This window comes from Camelus dromedarius, chromosome 6 (genome assembly GCF_036321535.1).
Source record: "Camelus dromedarius isolate mCamDro1 chromosome 6, mCamDro1.pat, whole genome shotgun sequence".
NCBI lineage: Eukaryota > Metazoa > Chordata > Mammalia > Artiodactyla > Camelidae > Camelus > Camelus dromedarius.
In genome coordinates this window covers 12602112-12626903 of record NC_087441.1, presented here as the reverse complement: position 1 = coordinate 12626903, position 24792 = coordinate 12602112, and the positions used below count along the sequence as shown (strand labels likewise).

The following is a 24792-nucleotide window of genomic DNA, read 5'->3' as shown; positions in this document are numbered from 1 at the left end:
CGCAGGAAGTAGTGAAGCTCAGGGAATGACCATTAAAAAAAGGCATGCTTGACCTAATCTAAAAAAAAAAAAAAATAGTCCCCATGTGAACAATTGAGAATTGTTTTAAATTACCCATGACTGGATTTTAGAAACATGAAGATAATCCTTAAGTAATTTAACTCAGGTTTAGTGGTGAGCTCAGAATCAGTGGTGGGTATGCAATGCAAAAACTTTTTTTTTAAAGCAATAAAATAAAGCCAATCACAATGGTTCAATATGATTAATGCAGCAAAACCTTTATCTCCAAAGAATCTAAGTGTATATTTCAGTGTCGCAAAAAGCTCACAAACTTAACGTCGAACCCATTTAACACACTGGTACCTTAATGTTTTAAAATTCGAGATAAAACTAACAGCGTCTAATAAACTGGTAGGTATCAGATGCTAAATCTGGGGGTTCTCTGATCTCTCCGTCAGAGCACCAGGGAGACTTACGATGTAGTTTTGCAGAAGCAGCTCTACTGAGTCTCTCCTCCCATACTTGATGATCCAAGACTTCAGCTTTGACTCTGCAAGAACCAGCAGTGAGAGCAGACGGTACTTTAATTCTAGAAATTCCATTTTCATTAAGTGTAGCTCTGACGTGGAGGACACAAAATGAAACCTAGAAACAAAACACCGAGAATTTACAGAAGGTAACTAATAGTAACAGAACGGGGCTTACTTAACCTGTTACATGTCAGCATTAAATAAAATGCAGGCACAAGGTCTTCTAAACTCTGGCTGACCAGTCACTGTCAGGAGATCTGATTTGATTCTAGCTCTGGGTTTAAAGGCAAAATATGACTGATTGAAGTCTTTGATTTAGTTCTTTCTCCTGCCAAGATATCTCTCATCTGTTTCTTTTATAAGCTGTTTTTGCAATATTACATAATGTTCCTCACAGTACTGAATAAAAATACAGCCTCTGAAGAAACCATTTCTGTGATTTGCAGGCTGTGGGTACATGCAGGTTTATTATTTTCAACTAATAACATATTAGAAGGTCGGCATTCTTAGCATATGTTATGGGAACCCAATTTTTATATACCAAAGGTAAATGTCTCTGTAAAAAAAAAAAAATCAATCCATTGAAAGAAATGAGGAAAAAAAAAAAAAAGCATCCACCGAGCGTTTTACAGACACTTCATTTAAAACCAGACATTCTCTTACCTCTCGGCCAGGTCCTCTAATTGATCGGCTGGCACTGGGATCCCGTTAACAGACCTGGTCCGGTAGATTTCATGGAATGCTCTTTTGTGGGCATCTGTGTTTTGAAGCAGATCCTAAGATACAATTTTAAAAAAATAAAAAAATGAGGAAACATGTTCACAGGAGGCTAAAAGCATAATTTGCAGCCTGCACGGATGAGTCAATGCACTCAGCAATTCGACAGAGCTGCCACATCCACGTGCGGCTGGGTGCCCATCACAGGCTTTTACCCTGTACAGGAGCCCGGGTGCCTGTCCATAAGGCCCTGTGCTAAGAGCCGTAGCTAATAATTATGGCATCTTTTAAACACACATGACACTTGCACAGCACTGCATTCAGACATTTTAAAGGCACATGGTCCAAAGGAAAACAGAGTTACTGCTAGAAGCAATGATTTGTTAGTATTTGTATCCTTCCCTGCTTTTGAACATGTAGGGTTTTAAGAGCTTAAAACTAAGCACAACTAGATTAACCCTTTAATGGTTAAAAAAATTTAGACTATTTTTATTTTGAATGGACGCAGGCTACCATAAAGTGATGTTTGCTTGCCATCTAAAGTAAGTCAACTGCATTACAATATATTATGAAAATACCTCTATGGTTAGAAAATTTCAAACAAGCACAGGGAATGTCCCAGGGACATCGGGGGGGCGGGATGTAAATGTGATGTTTATTAATATTCTTTGTGGACTATACAGAATGCCAGAAATTTTAACAATTTATCTGTTTGTTTTCTGGGTTTTTCACTGTCAAAAGACTTATTTATAGAAAGACTTACACATACTTCACAACTCCTAGCCAAGCTCTCACAGAGAAGCAAAGAAAGAGAGATGTGAAAGTAGATTCGTAATGGAGCAGGAAGCTCTGGGTCCTTCCCGGGACAGAGCCCCCTCCCCCACATCCTCTGCGTGCGTCTTGTCTTTGGAAAACCTTTAGTCAGAGAATAAATTTAATCACAGAAATGAGAAAATACAGAAGCAAAGGAGAACAGGCAAAGAAGAAAAAATAGTAACAGGTTAGCCGCTAAGCAAAGTAAAGGACCTTCAGTCCCTCCTCAAGGGCTACAGATAATATTCTGAGCCATACCCTTTGAGCTGTTTTGCAGAGACTAAAACCCCCACCAGGTGGAAGAAGTTAACTACGTGATGACCAGACTGTAGCCATGATATAAGCTGCTCCAACTTGCACAATTCCAAGAACTGGCCTCAAGGAAATAGGAACAAGCTGACCCTGGAACTAAAGATTAACTGTACTTAAAACAATCAAGATGACACTGGTCAGACCACCACATGACCAATTTCAAGATGATTTTAAGAGCTGACTGTGCTTTTCTGCATGTAGCCCCCTTCCTCTGCCTATACATCCCGAAACTCCTCTTTAAAAGCTCTTGCCCCTTGATGGGAAGTGGGAAGATGGCGTTTGGACATGAGTCTGCCTTATCCCCAGGTTGCTGGCTTCCTGAATAAAGCAAGCTTTTCTTTTCTACCAACAATTGTCTCTCGAGTAGTGGCTTTGGAGCAGCAAGAAGCAGATCCTGAGTTCATTAACAGATTCAAGTCATGTTTTCTAGAGCTAAGGTTGTTTCTCAAAAGCAGAATAAGTACCCAACAGTTTGTCACTGAAAAGTAAGACACATCAGCCCACCAGAATGACACATTAAAATGAACATTGCTTCTCTCACACTAAGATTTAGTAGATTAATTGAGGAAAATAGAAGCAAAAAAAAAAAAAAAATCCTAAATCATAAGAGAGACACTTGACGGAAGGGAATAAATAAAAGGCTTTTGTACACGAATTAAGATGTTAATGTCATATGTGTTTGTTCACATAAATGAAATTAATTTTCTTTTAACTTGGGGGACATTAATTTATTCACTGTAGAAAAACATGGGGCTAAACTATTTCTATCTTGATATATATTTGCTATCATCACATTTTGACCTGCTCTGAGTTTGCAGGTAGCTGCACGGATATTCACAAGTCCCCTGTTCCCAGAGAGGGGGCGCTATGTGCATCCAAGAACTCATCACAGAGGCCAGAGGACTGCCCCAGAGCAGCTACTGACGGTGAGTATGCTAGTCACTGTGTGCCGCCTTCTTAACATTCAGACACGTTTCTATGGTTTATATCTTGGCTGAGACTCCCCCAAATGACTTCAGGGTAAATTTAGAGCCACCACCACTCCCAACTCTGATCTGCTACATGTGACTATAAGTTACTGTATGGGGGGAGTGGTCTGTGACTATACTGGAATACACAAATGTCCAGCTACCTTGCAAGAAGCTTTCCCTACTGTAGTTTTCCGTATGTGGTTAATTGAAAAAAATCCTGACAGGAAATCAAAACAAACAAAAACATTTTCAAGCATATGACAAGGGAACTACAGCTGGTGTGATGGCACTGGGTCCTCTGAAAGGTTGTCTCATAATAAAACAGTTAGACGCTGAGCATATCCTAAGACTTTAACACACTGGTGGGCTCACAGGAAGTAAGTGACATCTTTGAGGTCTCCCACTCTCCGTAAAATATGATCTAAAACCAGATCATAGACCTGTGAGCTAAAACAAGGTGAAAAAGCTGATTATCCCAGGCCAGTATCTGTACCACTGCTGCAGGAGACAGAATCTTGAAACTTGAATAAGGTGAGAAACACTGAAACTGAGACCCCAACATTTAGCCAGAACCCCCCAAAAGGGCCGATGGGGGCCTGGTGGACAGCAATGCAGATACAAACAGAGGGAAGCAAGGATCCCCAAGCACAGGAGACAAGCGATCATGAGCGAGAATCAGCAGAAACAACAAATGTACGGTTAGAAAAATGTAAGTAATTTAATACTTGACAACAGTTTCCATGTTGGGAAGAGCACAATCTGGTTAGTGTTCTTAATTCCTTACCCTGATTAACAGGAGGACAAGACACTGATTCACTTTCAGTTGTGTTAAGTACCTACAGTATAATTTCAAGGGCAATCACAATATACAACTAGAGGTTATAACTTCAAACAAATTCGAGGGAAAATATGGACTAAGAAAATCAAGCAAGTGAATAAACAAACAAAACCCTCTCAATCAACTTGTAAACAGCAATAATGTAGAAAAAAAAAGAAAAAGTAGAGCAAATAAAAGGGAAAGAGTCAAATGGTAGAAATAAATTCAAGTATATCACTGATTATACATAAATGTGAGTGGAATATCTATTCACTCATCAAAAGGTGGACACTGTCAGATCAGACAAACAAATAAAATAGAACCATTGGCTTTCTAGAAGAGATACACCTAAACATTACGAACACGGTTAGGTTGAAATTAATAAAACGGAAAACATGTCAGACAAATACTAATGAAGAAAGCTGGTGTGAATGCACTGATATCAAGCACAATAGATTCCAGAAGAGAAGTCACTATCCTCACGCAGCAGCCAGAGTGATGCTGTTAAAAGTGGTCCTGTCATTCCTTTGATAAGAAAATAGATGGGAAAAGATGGTTAGGATAGGACAGAGAAAATCAACCATGCCAGAGTGCAACTAAAGAAAGTGAAAAAGTGCAAAGAAATGATATTGGGGGAAAATAGAGGCTTAACCATAGGCATAGAAAAGATTACCAAAGAAATATAGATGAACATTTCAAGTAATTTTATGACAATAATTTTGAAATCTTAGTCAAAGGAACAAATTCTCAGAAGGCATGATTAGCATTACTGATCCTATTAAAATTGTGAAAGCCTGAATATTTCTAAAATCATTTTTAGAGGGTGGGTATAGAAGGGTAAAAAAACAAACAATAATCCTTGCCCTTATGGAGCTGACATTACCGTGCAGCAAATGAAGCATAAATCAGATACATAATTAAATTAGTCGCTGGGATAAAGATAAACGCTAAAGAGAAAAACTGAACAGGGAAGGGGAAAGGGAGTTTGTTCTTTCAAAGGAGTGGTCAAGAAAGGATTGACTAAAAGGTGACTTTTTAGTAAAGGCCCAAAGAAGATGAGGAAGAATGTAATGGGAATATCAGTGGGAGAATGTTTCAGGCTAATGGACAAGAACATTCCAGAAGGATGGCAAGGGCAACGGCCTTCAGGTGGGAATGCACGTGCACGTTTGGTGGCATCTTTTCAGCAGTGTTTCACTGACTACCCTACTTCGAACTGCAGCACCACCTAATACTTCCTGTCCTTTCACCTTCTAATCAAAAATATATTTATTTATTATGTCCGTTATTTCATAACTGCCTCCTGCATGAGAAGGCAAGTTACATTAGGGTAGGGAGTTTTCCTGTTTTGCTCATGGGGGTGTCACAAAGACCTAGAGCACCACTTTGCACATAGAAAAAGCTCAGTAAATATTTGTTGAAAGAGTTGGAAAGACCCTTGGTCCTGTCCAAAATGTCCATGGAGACATTTGGTCCACGCCAAAAGGTCATTAATATTTGGTCTTGTCCAAAACCATTTGGCCTGGACCAAATATGCTCATGGACATTTTGGATAAGGACCAAATGTCATCTAACCGGAAAGACTAGAAAGGCAAATCCAGGGAAGGGGAAAGAAAATTAGGAAATGAAATAAAGAAAGAATTTCAAAAATGAAGGAGTAATTATCTAAAATCCTTCTGATAAGTAAGGTAAAGTGCGGGGGAGAACTGTCCATTGAGTGAGGAATGAAAAGAACCCTCACGAACATGACATGGATAGCATGACAGGGGAAAACTTGACTGGAATGGGTTCTAGAAAGAGTGAGAGAAGAGAAGTAAGAAACCAAAATGAGATCTTAGACAATTCTTTCAAAAAGCTTCACTGAAAAAAGGATGAAAAAAAAATGGACAGTAGCTGGAAGGGTAAGTAGCGTTAAGAGAGAGACATTTTTAAGATGAGAATAATAACAGTACATTCTATGTGGGTGGGAAGAATTCAGCAGAGACAGAGAGAGAAAAGAAATTAAAAAGGGAAGGACTACAGGAATTATCTCTTGGGAAAGAGCCAGGAGGACAGGATCTAGGGCACATGTGGAGGGGCTGGCCTTCGCTTGGAGCACAGATGGCCCATCCATAGTAACAGAAGAGGAGACAGAGTATTCGGGCACAGATGCATGTAGGTGGGTTGATGTGGTTGTGGGAGCTTGCGGAAATTCTTTTTTGATTGCTTCTATTTTTCTCAGAGAAATAGGAAGCAGTGTCATCAGCTGAGAGTAAGGACGAGGGAGGAGGCGTGGAAGGTTTGAGACAAGGTATAAAATAGTTGCCCCAGAAAGGCAGAGGGAATCGAGTCCAGAAACGCCTCTGGAGCGCCAGGGAGAATTCAGGGCCCCCTTGGGTTAGTCACCATGCCTGGGGGTGTGTTTTCCTCCAACCACAGTCATCTGCACGTGTGTGGGCAAAAACTCGGCAGAGCTGGCTTTACCCAGGGTTATGCTTAACCAGGAGACCAGGACAAAGTGACACCTGGTTGTCAGCTTGTTTTCCACATATACAGTTAACCCCCACCACGACCCAGTGAGTGAGGAACACCAATTCAGCTGCACAAAATGCATGGTTGCGTGACTGCGATGTTAATGAAAGACAGCATTTTTTGTCAGGACTGCACCATCGCAAAATACAGAGGAAGGATATTAGAACTTACGCTAAGCACAAGCCATGCAACAAAGCCAAATAAAGTCACAAATGACTAAGAGATCAAGGCCTAATCCCACCACTGGCTAAGGCCTCTACTAACCCTTCCCACCCTCACCCCCACCCCGACCCCCACTCCAGTAGCCCCAGGACAGAAGAACCTGGTGCCTTGGCTTGCCTTCCTTTGAGAATGGAGGCAGGAATGAGGTCCAGAGCCAACAGCCAAACACGTTATTATGAAAATGCACACTGCCTGTTACCTTATCTTTTCAAAGATAACACATAGCAACGGAAATAACAAAGGTAACTGCAGATGAAAAATGTCACAGAGATACTGGACCACACCTCAGGAGATGCATCTACTGAACTTGTCATAAACAGTTTATAGGAGGGGAAAGTGCAAATCAGAGAACCTCTAAGAAGGTGTGACATCTCTGAACCAGCATGAACGGAGGCCTGGGAGGCCGGCATCAGTGCAAGTTCCAGGCCATATCAGGGAAATAAAAGTATTTATTAATGGCTAACTAGTTATCAGTTAGCCACAATAAATAATAAACTATCCTGTCTTCACCGATGAGGCTCACTTTAATAAAACCTTTCAGGTCCTCCAAGCATCACGCAGTCTAAATAATAAGATGCTGGCCCAAGTGGAAGTTCAGGAACTTGGAGTCAGCTGTGTCCAGTTTGAGCCCTAGCCGGTTAAGACTGGCTACCACCACCGATCCTCTGCCTTGGGTTGCAAGACTGCCCGCTTGGTGACCGTTTGACTTCGGAGGGCCAAAACCGCCACCCTCCGATCATGCTAATGGCACCATTTTCTGAACATGCATCTCATGAAGAAGCATGTAGCTTAGCTGCATCTGTGCAGAATGGGGATAACTTCGTCTTTTTCTTGTCTCCAGTTACCTTTCCCCAGGGTCCTCATGCCTCGGCTACATCCCATAAATACTGAGAACCCCTCACCTTCAGGGAAGTGGGTCTGGGATTCGTCCTCCCATCTCCCGACTCCCTTTTCTCTGCTGCAAACCTCTGAGTCTCAGCCTTTGGCTTGTTGAGCGATGGTCAAATGAGCCTGATTCGAAAACACTAGAACTGTTATGCTGGAAGGTTTTCCGACCAGAATGTTTACCTTGTGCTGCTCACGCTTCCGCTGTATTGTGTTGGCCGTTTCCTCGTGAACCTGCTGAATGGTTATTTCCTCTCGCAGGGCCACCTCTGCTCTGTATAACCAGGCCCCGATGGTGCCCAGAGGGGCAGGAAGAGACTTATCAAGCTGAATATGCCAATCAAAGAGCTGAAATACAAAAGCAGAAGGACAGAAGATCTTAGTACAGAAGACAAGTCCTGCAATTCCCCCAAATGATTTTAAAGCCTACAAAGCACTTTAAATTAATAATTTTGGGTTAATTTAATAAATAAATATCAAATAAGAAAATATGTGTGTCCTCACTTCTCAAAGCATCGAATTCAGAACACATATTTTCTTGATGATATATATTAAATTAACTCAAAGTTACTCAATTAAATGGTGAGGAAACTACAGTTACAAGCAAATCTTGAGGAAACTTAAAATACATCTTAGACATGGAAGGATATTATTGGGAGATTAGGCGATTTTATTCTTATAGGAATAGCACAAAGAGCTCACTGACTTTCAGGTCGGCTTTTGCCGACATGCTCAAAGATGCAGCAATTACACACCAGCTGATGTGTAGCCTTTAAAACCTCCCGGCTGATGAGAACAGGGCCAGAAAAATCAGGGTTCGTCTAGACGTCTCTGGAGGAAGATGTGTATTCAGGATTCTTTCTATAATATAATTCTCTAAACAGCTCATCATTCCTTCCACTTCATCCAGTTCCTGAGCACCATTTCCTGGCTTGTCGGAGTGCCTGGTGGGATGGGTTGAGGTGCTCAGGATCTAACCTATTCTTTGATAGAGTTTAATGGGGGAAAAAAAAAACTAGATTATAGAAATGAAGAAAATAGGGTAAGTACAGGCAAATATTCCCACAAGTGATGGAAGTTTCAGAGGTTTTGCAATCTTGGTCTCTAAGTTTGCAAAATATTCCTACAAAAGTTACTGAGCAATTTTCCTTCAAGCTCATGATCAGATAAGCTAAGCTTAAATTTAAAAAGATAAAAATAAATGTGAATATAGGAAGAGTATTAACTGTTGATGAAATCTGGTTATGGCATTTGGGGAAGCTGTTAAGGCTTCATGCTCTGGGAGTCACCTCTTCTAAACAACCCCAAATCGAGTTGTGTAAAGTGAGAAGTAGCTTGGATGCCCTTCCAGGATTTCACGTATCATCTGGTCAATGGAGATACCACGTGTAGGGAAGGCAAAGCAGGGAAACAGTCGTTAAACGAGCACGTCTACTGACCTGAAGGAGATCTTGACAAGAGGGACGAGACTGTCCCACAGGTCAACCTTCGCACCTCAGACAGAGGCAGGAGGACCTGATACAATGTACCATCATGAAGAAAGAGGATAGAAAATCTTCTTGGCTAAATTATGTAAACCCTGATGAAGTTAGTGATCAGAGAACTTACCCTGGAGGACACTCTATCCCAGGACTGCTTTACCAATGCTTGGTCGAGTGACAGTTTGCCATCTCTATGTAACGGCTGTATTAAATGTTCAATCTGTTTCCTTTTTATTTCATATTGAACTCTGAAGTGCTTAAATGACTAAAAGAGGAAAAACAGCAACAACATGGCAAAGAGTCAAAAAAAAGCAAAAGCATAGGAAACCACATTTCCTACATAACATTCCTTTGTATTTGGATAATGTTGAATATACGTTGTTGATAATAATAATGATAGCCATGAAATTAAAAGCAGCTGGGCTTCCTCAAGCCCTGGCGGTGAGCCTGGCCCCATGCTAAGTGCTTCCTGCACACAACCTCTGACTCTCCATCACCCTACAACGTGGACAGGCCCCACTATTATTACCATAGAAAGCCCAGAGGTGACTTGGTAAAGACAAGTAGTAGAGAGTGGACAAAAGCCTAGGATTTCTCATTTCTCATGAAATAATCTACATGCCAGTCCCTGCTCATCAGGAGATAATAATAAACAGGAGTCCATAGCTGTGTCAATAATCAAAATAGCTGCTCTACTTCAAAGCACCGAACGATTTACAAATAGAAATGGCGATATGTATCATTTTGATATATATCAGAAGAATACAGGATTAACAGCATCCAAATTTGTGTTTAAATAAGTCCGTAATAAAGAGGTTTACTTTAGGAGGCCTCATTTTTGTAATAACCTTTTGTTTTAAGTTTAAAATAGTAAGTATTCTATCTGTTTTTGAGTCACAGTATGGTTAACATAAATTTGTAATATATAAACTTAACTGTGAGCCTGATACTAATACTAAGAAAGTAGTGATTTTAATGAAAAGCCTACATTTTATACCAAATTAACACATCCTAAAATGTGTCTCAAAGTCCAAATATGAATTGAAAATGCCAGTGTGCAATTATTTTAAAGAATATGAGACTGGCCCTGCAGAATCTAACGGATAACACATTAGAGAGAATTTCTAAGTCACTGACTCAATAAACATGTAAATTCACATGAAGAACACTGGGGGGAGATGGTGAATAAATATTCTACCACAGATTTTACCTTCCACTCCCTCTAACTTAATGTAATTTTAAAATACCAAAACGTGAAATCAGTTTTCAATTTTGTTCCACAGAATCCCATATATGGAAAAAGTGGAAAATGCATGATTGATCAGTATAAACAGAAGATGCTGACTGCATAATGGAAACACAGATGGAAGAAAAAGTTCCCTGTGCTGTCTCACCCTATTTTAGGAGACTGATGATCATCACTGGCCTGTAAGGAATGCTCCTATTTCATGCCTTTCTAATCCTTAAGTTTTCCTCTTATAAATTAACATCTGTACACCAGGTAACTTGGAATTTATTTTTTGATAATTTATGCTAAAACTAAAACTCACTAATGGACTAAATAAATGTATTTACTCTGTTCTTATATTTATAGTCTCAATTTATTGATTTAATCAGGTTAATGGAGCCCTTCAAGAAAATTACCTTTTGGGGGAAAAAGATTACACTGAGTTTCAAAGCAAAAAGTGCACACATGTAAGCACGAATTTACTCCTTTGCCAAATCCGTCAAATATAATATTGACGGCATCATCCTTCTAAATTCAGGTATACTTTATGGATATGATTATGTAACATCACACAGTAATGCCAACAGCTAAATCTTTTATCATCTCTTACATTCTTCATTTTTTTCACTCTCTTACATTTTTTTCTTTTCATTCTCTTACATCATGCACCCTTTTTTAAAAAAAAAAAAACAAAAATGACTGAAATACAAGGTAGGTTAGAATAGTTCTGCTGCTAAAATGTAATGGTATTTTAAATAGTAGAAAATGTCAATGCTACATAGGGTAAAATCACAATTTAATGGAAAAATTTTGTTAAAGGGCTTTGTGTTTCTTATAAGTGGAAAATGGAAGCTGAAATCCTATTAATGACAGTGAGATGAGACTGGGAGGAAGAATAACAACACAACCCTGGGCCCCAACCTGAAGGCAACAGCGTTGAACTCGACAGGTGGCAGTAGAAACTGACCTCACTAGTGGGCCCAGTCCAGACATCCATGTTGTCATTTTTTACTTAATCCAGCTTATTCTACAGTAATTCTCAATTTGTCACTGAAGGCATTTCTTGTGGAGTTTTCTTATTATGCAACATCTATAAGATCACGAGTTGTACAAAAACTAGATGTGTGTGTGTTTGGGATCATCTACAAAACTCTGAGTTCTGGGGAAGTCATGAAACCTCAGAACTCTATATAGTGTGGACACATCCAACTTAAAACTACCAACTCCACCTCTGGGTATATACCCAAAGGGAATGAAAACAGGGTATCGAAGAGATACATGCACCCACACATTTACTGCAGCTTTATCACAGGAGCCACACTATGGAAGCAACCTGAGTGAATGTTAATGGATGAATGGATAAAGAAGATGTGCTGTATGTACAATGGAATATTATTCAGCCACTAGAAAGAAGGACATCCTGTCATTTGTGACAACATGGATGAAACCTGAGGACATTATACTAAGTGAGACAGGGCAGACAGAGAAAGACACATACTGTATGATATCACTTATATGTGGAATCTTAAAAAGTCGAACTTGCAAAAACAGAGTAAAATACTGGTTACTGGAGGGTAGGGAATGGAGGGGACGGGACAGATGTTTAAGTATACAAACTTGCAGTAAGTAGTAAGTAAGTCCTCGAGGTCTGATGCACAGCATAGTGAATACGGACAACAATATTGTATTATAATCATCAAACTTACTAAGAGGCTAGAATTTAATCATCCCAACCAGTTTGAAGAAATGATGACTATGTAACATGATAGAGGTATGAATTATTGCTACAATGGCAATCCCATTACAATATATAAATGTATTCAAATTTAAAAACTGCTTACTTACATAGAAATACGATTATTAAATTATATGTAAACTCAATGTATATTATTTCTTTAAAGACATGTCTCATTAATATTATTGGAAAGATTAAACAGATTAAATGACATACACGAATCTTACTCATGAAAGGCTTAAAAGAAACTGAAATATTTTTTCCATACGTTACCTGATATTTATCCTGCAAATTTGATTCTGTCATCTGTGCCCTCGTCATATCTCTTTCAAATTGTTCTATCCAAACTTTCGTTTCCTTCAAAACCAGCCTATCTTCTCTCTAGAAGCCAACAGACATGACAATTTTATTAGTATCTGTGCATTTATCTCCTCGCTGACTAATACCTGACTGATTCTAGAAGACACTGAGTATTTAATAAGCTCCAGTTGTCTTTGAAAAATTTTCTTTCTCTCTCTGCCCTCACACCTTTTAGAGACTAAGAATGAAAAGTTAATTCTAAAAAAAAAAACTGAATTATTATGCTGAATATCAAAATTATCTACCTCCATTTTTTTCCCTCAAGAAACACTAATTTAACTAAGAAAATGTGGTCAAAAGGAAACGTGCTAAGTATAAAAACACTTAGAAAGAGCAATGGCTGGAACGGGAGGGGAAACAGGCCCAAGGGTGCCTCTTCACCCAAGGCCACTGGTAACCCAGAGGACCATTCTAGAAATGATTAATTTTGACTGAACTCAAGGAGCCACAGTCATAGCAACATTGGATTACTTGTGTATATTATTATTTTAAAATGCTCTCCAGTACTATAAGTTCCACAAGGACAGAAGACACATTTATCTTGTTAAATATGGTATTCCCAGGCCCTGGCAACATGGCACCTATAAGATATTGACCAAATTATCTGCTGACTGAGTCCATACAAACTACCACTCACATCTCAAACATTAAAAAAATGCATATGGAGAGTTACATACTTGTTTCCACAAATAATAAGATCCATTCTAGCACTGATTTAGTGAAAATACCCTACTTTTCCATAAAGACTTCTTATCTGGTAAGAATGCCAAAGTAATCATAAACATATTTAACATGACTTTTTGGCTCTTACAAATAGCTTTCCACTACAGCATCTCGCGTGATGATCACAGCCTGTGACACATATGAAATGACTGTCTGTAGAAAGAGTGCTGGCCAGGGAGGCAGGCCAAACCGGTTTCAGATTCTGGTTCTGACACAGATTAGCTCTGTGACTTTGGGCACAACCTTAATTTAATCCTCTCTACTGCTGTACCACCGTCTGAGTGGTTATCACACAGCCTTCTCGTGGTTTAGGGGGAGAATGAGAGAGGCTCTCTGAACACACCCAGTGCAGAGCCTGCCACACACGCTGTCAGGATCCACGTCCTCTCTCACTTCCTGGCGATGCAAAGGCAACGCTCTGCTGCCTGGAAGGTGCACTCAGTTCAGGCACACCCTTCTCTAGAAAGCCTGTTCTGACCTACAAGGCTAGGTTACGTGTTTGTCGTCCATGCCAGTGGTTCTCAAACTTTAGTGTGCACCAGGTCCACTGGAGGGCCTGTGGAAACACAGCACCGCCTGCGGGATTTCTGGCTCAGTCTGTCTAGGGTGGAGGCTGAGCATTTGTATTTCTAACAAGTTTCCAGGTGAATCTGATGCTGCTGGTCTTTTGAGAACATTTTTCTATGATCTTGTAACAATCTGAGCTCAAATATTCACCCAAAATGCACCGTGTTTTATTGTCCATGAATCGTCTCGCCCTCCCTCCTCCCAGCATTCAAAACCCCTTAAGTGTCTTTTTTTCTCCAGCCTAACACAGTGCCTGGCATCTTCCCATGATGGCTCTTCTGAATGGACAGGTGAATGGGATCAAGGCACTGGTTTTATTATCTGCTGACTTTCATGCCCAGAAAAGCACTAATGACACATCTTATGAGCTCAGAGGAACGCGTGCTCTTGGTCTCCCTCCGAAGGACCAGATGTCAATGTGACCACTAAGCAGGGACCACCACGGTGAGCACGGGCTTGGCTGTGAGCCTCCAAACACAGGCTCATCAGCACCTGCTTCTCACCAGCTGAAATTATTTCACAGAGAGAAGCAGGATCCTGCTCTTAAAATAACCTTATTAGAGTACATTTAGGAAATGACTTTTTCTAGTGGGGGGGGGAGTGCAAACTGCAATAAGGTGAAAGGATGTAACTCTTTACACACTCAGCATTCTCTTTTTAACAGGAAAATGAAGTACAAAAGAATATCTAGATTTCCAGAACCCATTCAGTCTAGTGGCTTTTCTTCAACTGGTGACTTTCACATGCGTTCACAGGCATGGAGGTCTATTTGCCTAGAGACCATCTATAAACCAAGCAGCTGAACTGTCAGCATCCATGACTTTTTCTTTCTCTTTCTCTCTCTCTCTCATTCACTCAGACATACACATTATATGATTTGTAGCATATTTATATATACATAAACTCATGCTTCATGAAGATTAAGATAAAAATTAATTCAACATTTAATATGCAATTGGTTACTTCTAATTTTTTACTTCAGTCTTGGCATAAAGTCTATTGTGTTGATAGATCCTTAACTTCAGGCCTCACTGGAATATAAAGAAAGATGGAAAAATTGAAATATAGGGTAACTTGGATATGGGAAAAAATTCTTAATCATTAATTCTACAAATTTTTTTTGAGCACTTACCATGTGTCATAGACTTTACTAAACCATGTGACTCAATAATTCATAAAAGAGCTATGATGAAATTCAGGATTACAAGCTAATTGAACACTTACCTTTTTCAATTAAGTATTTCCTGCTTAATATTTTAAAATATAAAAATAAATCTTTATTTTTACTTTCCATGTCACATAGAAATCATAGTTATTTTAATTTTTCCTTTATTAGTGCTGTTAAGTGTTATTAAGATGAAATTAATGCTACCTCATAATTAAAGATTAGTGGGAAAGTCCATGGGCATGGCTTAGACTGTAACTAACATTTAATAACACATATGTTATTTGTTCTATTAGAAAGGAAGAGGAAATAACAGAATCAAGGTATTAAAATAGATGTATAGATAAAGACAAATACATGCAGAGGAATGGCTAACACGTTACAGGATGCAGAATGTTTGAAAGAGGTCATTAATTCAAGATTACTTAAATCTTACCTTAAGAATTTGGATAGAATTTGCAAAAGATGGGAAACCTGGAAGTATTTCCTAACAATATGAAAAGACAATATACAGAAAAATAACATAAATCATGGACAAAAGTTATGTAGGAAAAAAGAAAAATGGAGAGGCATCTCTCTACAAATAAATAAGACAATAATTTTAAGGGTATAGTTATTTTAAGATGTTTTAACAATTTTTGAAAGTATCAAAATATTTGAATCAAATAAGGCAATGCAGTATTCTGGCATTTGATGTTTTTGTTTTAATTTGTAATAGTTGTACATGGCAATATATATGTATTTTACATACATGTCTTGAAATAGTAAATGTTTTGAAAGGAGAGCAATGTACAGAAAGGTATGTGGATTCATGTTCCTCTATAAATACACTCATACTGTACACTCTGTATTCCTAAAACAATTCAGACCGTGCTGTGCTTCTGAAAGCAGTAAAATTTGTTGCAACAGGAGAAAGACTGAGTGACTAAATAACTGAAAGTTTAATAGATGAGAGAGATGAGCCAACAGGCCCGTTTTATTTATCGACGAGTAAGTGCTAATTACCTAAGGATACCTTCAGGGGAAAAGCTTCTTTACTAGTTTTAACGGTTGAAGTAAGAAAGGCATAGCATTGTCTATTCCCAGTAAGAAAATTAATTTGCAAATAGTGTCTATAAAATTTCCAATTTAAATAAACTCATCAAAAGGATATGAAAACCAAGTATACCAAAAGATGAAAGCCTGGTGGATATGTTGATGCCAATATTTTTTAAAAAATGAATTGAAAGAACTATTTACTAATAAGCCCTGAGCGGACAAATAATGAGTATTTTGAGGTGATGCTATCAACAGCCCTGGTAAGTACAGTCTATAAAATCTTTTTTTTTGTTTTTTGACAATTATTTCTTTATTTTCCAAGTTTAGCCACTCAAAGCTAAGTAGTACAGTTTAATTTTAACTGGACTTTAAATGAATGGAATCATTTGAATGTATGTGGTACCTTTCTTCTTTTACTTTTTTTTTATTGTTTTTTAATTGAGTTATAGTCATTTACAGTTTATAAAATCTTAAAGGTTAATTAGACAGCATTAGATGGCCATGTGACCGCACTGAACAAACATAAGCCCAATGTCACAAAAGGTATAAAATTCTTTTTTTCTATTCAAAATATTCATTTTTAGATCTTCATACCCTATATTACAAATGCCCCATTAAAAAAAGAGCCAAACTTATAATAAATTTCCTCAAAATTAATTTTTGAAATAATCCTGAAGAAGTTATATGCATCCTTTTTTAAGGAAAGGGATAGAGGGAATTTTTTTAAAGAAAACTCAGAATTTATCTTCTGGACAATGAGATTAATTTCTTAATAATAAAGCTCTTTAATAAAGCATATTAACAAGCTTAAATCCAGAATGGGTTTCAAATCTCCGAGGATTTTTGCATTAAATCCTTGCTAATGAGCATTAACGAAAGGATCTCCTTTTATTTCCCAGACATCACCAGCCACAGTGTTTACTCATGTGGAGAGATGATTAATGTCACAAAAATTAAAATAGTACAAGTTCAGAAATCAGCCCAGAAGTAATCCAATTGGAGAATCTAAGAACTTCGGATTTGACAACCAGATGGAAAGCAGATTTCCCTCTGTGCCGTGTTGGGGGGAGTCTATCATAGCCTCTTACAGAGGTTCTTATTCACACAGCAACATCCATGCCCAATTATCTTCTCAAAATCCAGAAAACCCCAAATGAGTCCCAAGCACACGCCTCAATCCCTTTTGGAATTGGTATAGTCATCTGCCCTCTGCGGTCCTTCTTAGGAACATTATTTGGCTAATGACAGAATAAGTTACTCTGGAGATCAACATTTGTGCCTGAATCCTGGCAAGGAACAACAAAAAATGATTTCTTGAAACCACAGTTTAAAAAAAAAAAACTAACATAGTTCTATCAAATGTCGGATTAACTTCATCCAAGTGACCTAGGAAACACAGTTACCATTATTTTGCTTAACTCTTTCATGAAGTCACCGATTTCTTTTAGTGCAAAACCTACTTGAAAACTTTGGGTTATGTTCTCCTGACCTTTTCCTTCCTTAGATCTGTTTCTAAGAAACGCAATAAACTTGTTTTTGTTTGCCTTGTTTCTCTTCATTACAATCTCAACTGCTCTGAAAACTCTCCTTTAGACCTGAACAATGAAGGCAGAGTTTTTAACATGTCTTGAAAATTCCATTTATTACTTTCCCTGATGTTACTCAACCTACTAATTTAAATTCAGTAGTGAATCCACCCCTCTCTAAGAAACAAACAAAAAATCCCCCAAAACAACAACAACAAAACCAAAACCAAACAGTATTACAGTACTTTTTTAAAAAACAGGAAAATGGTAATATCTATTGTTGACAAGACTAGTAAAATGGGCATTCTGATGTGCTGGCTGAAGTGTTAATTAAAACATCTTTCTACAGGCGAATTTGAAAAAAAATTTCAAAAAGCATAATAGATCTGTATACCTTTTAGTCTAGGAACTCCTATTCTAAGAAATAATTGTAAAATAGTGCTTTATTACAAAGTTGTTCTTAGAGATATTTTTTATAATGCAAAAAATAAGAAATTTCCAACAATTAAGATTGGATAAAGAAGTTACTGTACATCTATCTGATGTCGTAGAGAGAATGCCATCAGAAGAGTTTTGTATTCTATTAACAGAAAAAAGAAAGTTATAAAATTGTACACATAATCTGATTATATTTTTGTTCAAATATTATGTGTCTACACATATGTAGAACTCACACAAAAATATTAATTTTTTTCTAGAATAGGTTCTGTCCAGAAGGTCAAGTACAGATAATTTTCCTTTTTTTTCCAATTTTTGTTTTTATTTATGCCAATGAGCACTTGTCATTTGAGCAGTATGCAAAATGTAAATGCTAAACTATTGAGAGGCTGAAAAATCTAAACACAGTGAATAACGAGAATTTTTATAAGTTTGCCTTACTTCTATGTTTGAGATGAGTAGCAACTTATATAATAAATCTAAAAGTCAAAATTAGATTTTATCAGATTGAGCAGCATAAGGGAACTCAAGATCTAGATGTACAAATGATATGATGGATATAAAATTGGGTCAATCTTCAAATTGCTAAAATAAAATTTCCCAACATTGCTATCTTTCCTCAATGTTAGTTCACCAGTATTAAATGTTCAGTTTTTATTATTAATAATGCTTTCTTTGATCTAGCCAACATACCTATCAGTGAAATCTTTCCTTCCAATCTCTTCCCCAGTTGGTGAGTCTTAACTCAGTTGCTCTTATAGTAAAATGCATTCCAGTTTAATTTTTTGAAACAGCGTAATTAAAAATCCAATTCACTATCACTGAGTGTTATCAATGCTTGAAGAAAAACAAATACTTACATCATTCTCTTGCCCATCAGCGCCTGTGCTGTGGATGTCAGGATACTGTTTCAGAAACTGGGCTACGTAAGTCATAATAGACTTCTCATCTGGTTTATCCACGTCCACATCTGGAAAAACCAAACCCAGATGTGAATAAATTAATTAGCATTAAATAGATTTTAATAATATGAACTCTATCTAATAATATAAAATTTAGCTAATATACCAAACAGCCTGTCCTAAATGCAGAAGAAAAATAGAACTAATATTTAGAGATGGGGGAGGGGAAGCTAATTTAGTCTAGATGATACATGATGGAAATTTTATGGCTCAGTAAGATGACACATTTGAACCAAGAGCTTTCAGGAAAGTAGTACATGTTTTATTTAAATAATCTCAACATGCATCATAAATCTGAGATATATATGGTTATTCATACATTCTGTTAAGGGCTGAGATATTTGTTCAGCTTTCTGTTAAGAGCTGAGTAGTGTACTGGATACTACTGGCTTTTTTGTGTGTGTGCAGAAATGAGCTGGAAAGCCCTTGGTTACCCTCATGAATCTAAGGGGCCCATAGCAGCTTCCTACAATGGCAAGGGATCTCCATGCTGGCCACCATCTCAGAGGAAGCCAACCAGGCAGACACTGAGAACTAAAAATGTTCATTCGGAAATTTCATCGTTAGAAATAACTTGCTTTCACTGTATTTACATTTCTGCATTCATCAGTGGAAATTCCTATAATTGCCAAGGCAAAGAAGAAACTGACATTCGGAGAATTCACTTTGACTCTTTTATTTCAATATGACAAACAACATAGTTTATTAAAGTTTAGTAAAGGTATCCAAATTGTATTTTGAAGACTTGAAAGAGTTAACTCCATTTCCAGAAAGTCTTAACATTCACAGCCTTACAAAAAGGTGCCACGCAATTCCAGTGAAAAATATTAGTCAATCATTTGTGTCGTTTGCCCAAATGACACCCAAACACTGAAATGTTTAACTGGATAGTTATCAACATTTCTAAGTTTCTAATGACTGACATTTTAAAGGTAAGCTCTGAGATTACTAATAATTTTTTATTCTTCCAGATTCTGTGAAGAATTCTCCTCCCCTAAACACACACACTTCTAAAACTTTCATTCTGCCCTTACGTGCACTGAGTAAGGACAGTTCACCTGGCTGGTACCCTCCATGTCGTAGTACTGTTAGGAGCAACAGAGCTGTATTTTGCTCCCATACGTAGTGGCAAATATTTTTCCAAAGGAAAATCGGTACAGGAAGATATGGTTCCTTCCCACCTTTCTAAAGTTTTCTGGCTTCAAACGGAATTTTGGACGTCATCTGTGATTTCTAGGTTTAAGACAACCTACTGATTGAGGTACAAGAGCCAACAAACGCTCAACGTGCCTTCGGGATCTAGGAGTCGCGGGATTCCCAGTTCCGTCTCAGCAATCCTGAAAGCCTCCTCCAGGTTTTCTCGGTTAGATCTCCCTTTCACTTTCTCCAAGTCCACCAGTTCCGGCCGAATAGCGTGGATGACCGAATGAAAGGCAACCCCACTTCTCCAGCTCCGCCCGAAGTCTTTCACTTCTGTTCCAGTCTGCCTTTAAAAAAATTAATAATGATGTCACTTTCTAAACAGATAATACACACTTTCTCAAAGACTCAATCCAAGCCTCCTCAGCAATGAATGATGGGCAGTTAGCTCTTATCAGTTGACTGGTTTTGAGAAAAAATAAGAAAAGCAAACTTTTTAGTGGGTAACAAGGTAAGAAGTAGAAATTCCCATTCCATACGTAATAGTTTTCTATATTAGAGTTTTCCTTAATTGAGACAGACTCAATTTAAAGTATATTTTTAAAGGAAACCAATTTAGAGAAAAAAAATCTGGTAAAATAAATTTTAAAAAGAGAAAATTTTAAAAACATCAAAACTGATAATAATTCACCACTGTGTATTTTTTGAAGTCTAGCACGTTTCTGATGAGAAGCAGCTTGTGTTGTACGCAGACAGATCATAACAGACTAACAGAATGTGGCTGAATTATATCAAATGCATTAGAATGAACATATGCACACGATGTGATCATACCTCTAAATTAGTCACAAAGAAGCCTCTATTCCACATAAGTCCAGACCAGATTAATTCACCCCACAGATCAAATTGTTTGATCAAACTGTTTTTTAACCTCTCTTTTTCAGAATTGCCTTGAGGGCAATGCCCTGGTGGCAAATCTTTGTTCTTTTTTGGTGGATTTAATTCAAAGCCAGTTATGATAATTAAGAAGTGATCCTAGTTGGTAGTCATATTTTGTAGCTGAAAACAGAAATGAGGCAAGCTCACAATGAATGAATTTTTTCCTACATGTAACTTATCAACTATAAAAACAGTTTCAAAAAGAGAGTTGCAAAAACGTCTTTGAGCAACACGTTTTGATTAATTCGGAGCCTTTAAAGGTGATCAATTAATTAGGTAACATTCAGTGGATAAATATTCAGGAAGTTTCTTTTTAGAAAATTAGTTTCATGACAATTGTTTCTAAATAAAGCAGAAATAACATCACTTAATTCTTTTTTTACTATATTCTCAAAATTTCCATGAACTGGAAGATGCAGTATGTCTGACTGATACATCGATTAATATAAAAAGTTGGTACATGCTTTTACATTTTCTCTCTGAAAACTTTAAGGTTCACTTTAAATTATGTTTTCCCAGTGCATACTCAGTTTGCATAAAATATATTGTGCGAAAAACAGTAGCATAAACTTAATCACTGGTTTCACAAATAAATATTTTAAAGACAATTTTGTAAGATTCCAGTAATTGTAATCTGGAATTGTCTCTTAGTTCTCTATGAGTTTCTGTCTCTGGTAGTAAAGATATAATTTTTTTCAGCCAATTCCTGACATATTAGCAAATAACCACCCAGGTTAAACAGTCTTATTATCTATTCATTTGTACATTTGCCTCTGGCTTCATCTTACTTTTTCACCTCTATTTTCCCTTTGCTCACAGTTCCTCATTTTAAAGTGTTTTTGTATTCACAGTCTCTTTAAGCCACTTTAAACTATTTTTTAACCAATTAAGGTGGGTGTAAATAAATAAGTAAACAGTCAGCTGACAATATGCACCCTGTGTTAGATACTTTCTGATTTTCTTGAACTTGTTTATTGTTTTAGACATTTCCAAAAAGAAACATACAAAATGTTTCCTTAAATATTCACCATGTTGGAATAATTAAAAATGGTTTGGTACATGGTCACACACCCACACACCTATAATGTTTTGTATTAGATCAAACTAGTAGATGATAGTCCTACAAAGTTTTAGTTTTAGTCCAAGCCTCTCATTTAAGAATCTTAGACACAGAATCAAAGAAAATTCAGATGCCTCACTTAAAGAAGTGATAAAAACTTAAACTTAGATACATCACTTAAGAAACTGATCAAGTAATTGATCAAGTAGGTCCAGGTTAGAGGCATTTCTGATTTCTAATACATAGTTACTTCAAGTTATTTTGATGGATCCGGACATACATCTTCATTTGTTTGGTTATCTTATTAATTGTTGTCCTAAAACACAATTGTTCTTAAACATTTGAAAATAAGGTGCAAATGTCAGATGTGCTTTCATTTCTGAGAGTATTGACAGTAGGTGAATTTGGTGTGAAAAAACAGGAGGGGGCTTAACTCTCGTGTTACTGAAACAATTTTTTAATATACTTCTCAAATATCTTGAAATTTTATCTGAAAACAGTGAATACCCTCTGACAATTTGTTGTTTACTGGATGTTTTATCCTCTTCCACCATCTTCAGTCTGTGAGACTGAACCCTCAGACTACAGAGTCTCACATATTATAATTTTAGAAATATGTCATACACTGAAATGAGTACCGATTCTAAAGTCTTTTATTCATGTCAAGTAAGAGATTGCTTGAAAAGTAAATACCGGGATAGTGTAAAAAGTAGCTTTTAGAAAAATAATCAACAATGTGGTAACGTAATGGAATCATTACAGAAAACTCAAGGCAGAGGACAGTCTTCTCCCTAAATCTCTGCAATTTATGCAGCTCAGTGGATCCCGTAGATGTGCTGATAGGTGGAGAAGCTCTGGGTCCGTGAATCTGTACATTTATTTATACAGGTAAGGAAAATACAGCTTCCACTGATGTTACAAATATACAAGTGGCAGGAATGACTTCATTATCATTAGACCCCTGCACATCTTTGAAATACAACACACCGGGTGTGAAACAAAACTTAAATAGGAAAACTCTAATAGCATTAAATTTTATATTACTTCAGGCTACTATAATATAAAATGAAAATGCATTTAATTTTGATTAATCAAATGCTGTGTAGAGCAATGGACAACAGAGTAGCACGCTGACATTATTACAAAGTTTTATTGCAGTAACACCATGATATATGTCATAACATGTGGTCACCAGTCCCCTTCTACCCAGCAGGTTTCTTCTCCCTGCCTGGTTAAGTGGCAAGTCTAGTGATGCCCACTGTAGATGGAAAGCAAACAGCATACCAGCAATGTGGGGGGGCCCTTTAATTCCATCTCTACTACAGAGTCCCAATCGCCACAAAGCTTTGCTTCCAGAAATATTTTTGATTGCAACTTGAATCATTAAAAACAAAAACACAAGCCCCAAATTAGAAAACCACCAACACACTTTAAAAGTTAAACAGAACTATATAAATTAGTAACACTAATTACATGTTTATTTTTCTCTCATTTCTGCTCTTCAAACACTTTAAAAATAGAACCCCCCCATGTTTAGTGCCTCAGGGCTTCATAACGATAAGGACTTGTTTACAACTATTTTCCAGAAGTCGAGAGTAAGATTCAGATCAGATTCAGGCATGCAAAACAAAACAGGAAGTGTCATTTAAGAAAGTCTTAGAAAAGCACAACTTCTATGTGAAGAGATCTTACTACCGACCACATCTGACCACAAAATATTGGTATAACCAACTGAAAACTCGACTGAAATGACCATGAGAAGGTACTTTTTGAGAGTAGTAATTTTATATCCAGGATTAGCACATATACGTACACATATTTCAATTTATTATGCTTAGAAGCAAACAAAACTAGAAGCAAATTTCCAGTCCACAAAGCTAGAGCTGACAAAAGAATCTACATTCTAGATAAAAGATGAGATCAAAGGAAACACCTAAAAATAAAATTGCTAGAAAGTTTCAGGATATGAAAACAAATAACATTATTTCAGAATGTGAACCTAGGTTCACAGTATTATTAAATAGAACTCAACAGTCTTATGAAGAGAATATGAAGTTTAAACATGTAATTTATTTGTGTAAAGATTGTTCAATAACAGCAGAAAGTCCAAACAATGACCTTGAATAAAATTAGCCTTCAAGCAGCTAATCAAAGAGTGGGGATGGAACAACTTAGCCAAGCCCAACCACGTAGTGAAGGAGGAATGTGTTTTACTACAGCATTTTCCTAGGGTATCAGTGATGATTTCTGTTTACAGTTTAATCCAAGGAAAGCGTGAAACAAGACCTGAAGCAAAGCCACCCATTCAAATGTCTCCACAAATTTCTCAATCACTGAAACATGCCCTCAGTCGTAAATCGGTAACTCAAATTATTCAAGGGTCTCACATTTAAACGAACTCTTGCTTGGAACTTACTTGGCTGTGTACTGAGCCCACTTTAACAAAGCCTTCTTAGCATTTCCTTGGATCTTGGTGGCCACCTTCCGTTTGCTCGGGGGGCTGGCGGTCTCCGAGCTGACCATGCTGTCCACAGAGGATGTGCTGCTGGACAGAGACTGCAGCTGCGGCAGGTTGCTGGTCAGCTCCTCAATCTGTGCGTGTGTTAACAGTCGGCAGACATGTCAGAATTACCTTTGTTCTTCTCCCCTCAG

General features: G+C 37.4%; 1 protein-coding gene across 16 annotated transcripts in view; it reads right to left on the bottom strand.

The window, feature by feature from the left end:
• SYNE1 (spectrin repeat containing nuclear envelope protein 1) overlaps positions 1 to 24792 on the bottom strand; it is a 427973-nt gene that overhangs the window by 295413 nt on the left and 107768 nt on the right. For 15 of the 16 annotated variants that reach the window (XM_031456562.2, XM_064486565.1, XM_031456561.2 and 12 more), the window contains 9 exons: positions 24557 to 24732; positions 20292 to 20488; positions 18900 to 19009; positions 15474 to 15524; positions 12496 to 12603; positions 9387 to 9524; positions 7962 to 8126; positions 1194 to 1306; positions 477 to 645 (listed from right to left, as the gene is read on the bottom strand). In XM_031456562.2, coding sequence (XP_031312422.2) covers positions 477 to 645; positions 1194 to 1306; positions 7962 to 8126; positions 9387 to 9524; positions 12496 to 12603; positions 15474 to 15524; positions 18900 to 19009; positions 20292 to 20488; positions 24557 to 24732 — 1227 coding nt within the window. The remainder of the gene's footprint in view (positions 1 to 476; positions 646 to 1193; positions 1307 to 7961; positions 8127 to 9386; positions 9525 to 12495; positions 12604 to 15473; positions 15525 to 18899; positions 19010 to 20291; positions 20489 to 24556; positions 24733 to 24792) is intronic. The other variant, XM_031456568.2, reaches the window with a different exon arrangement.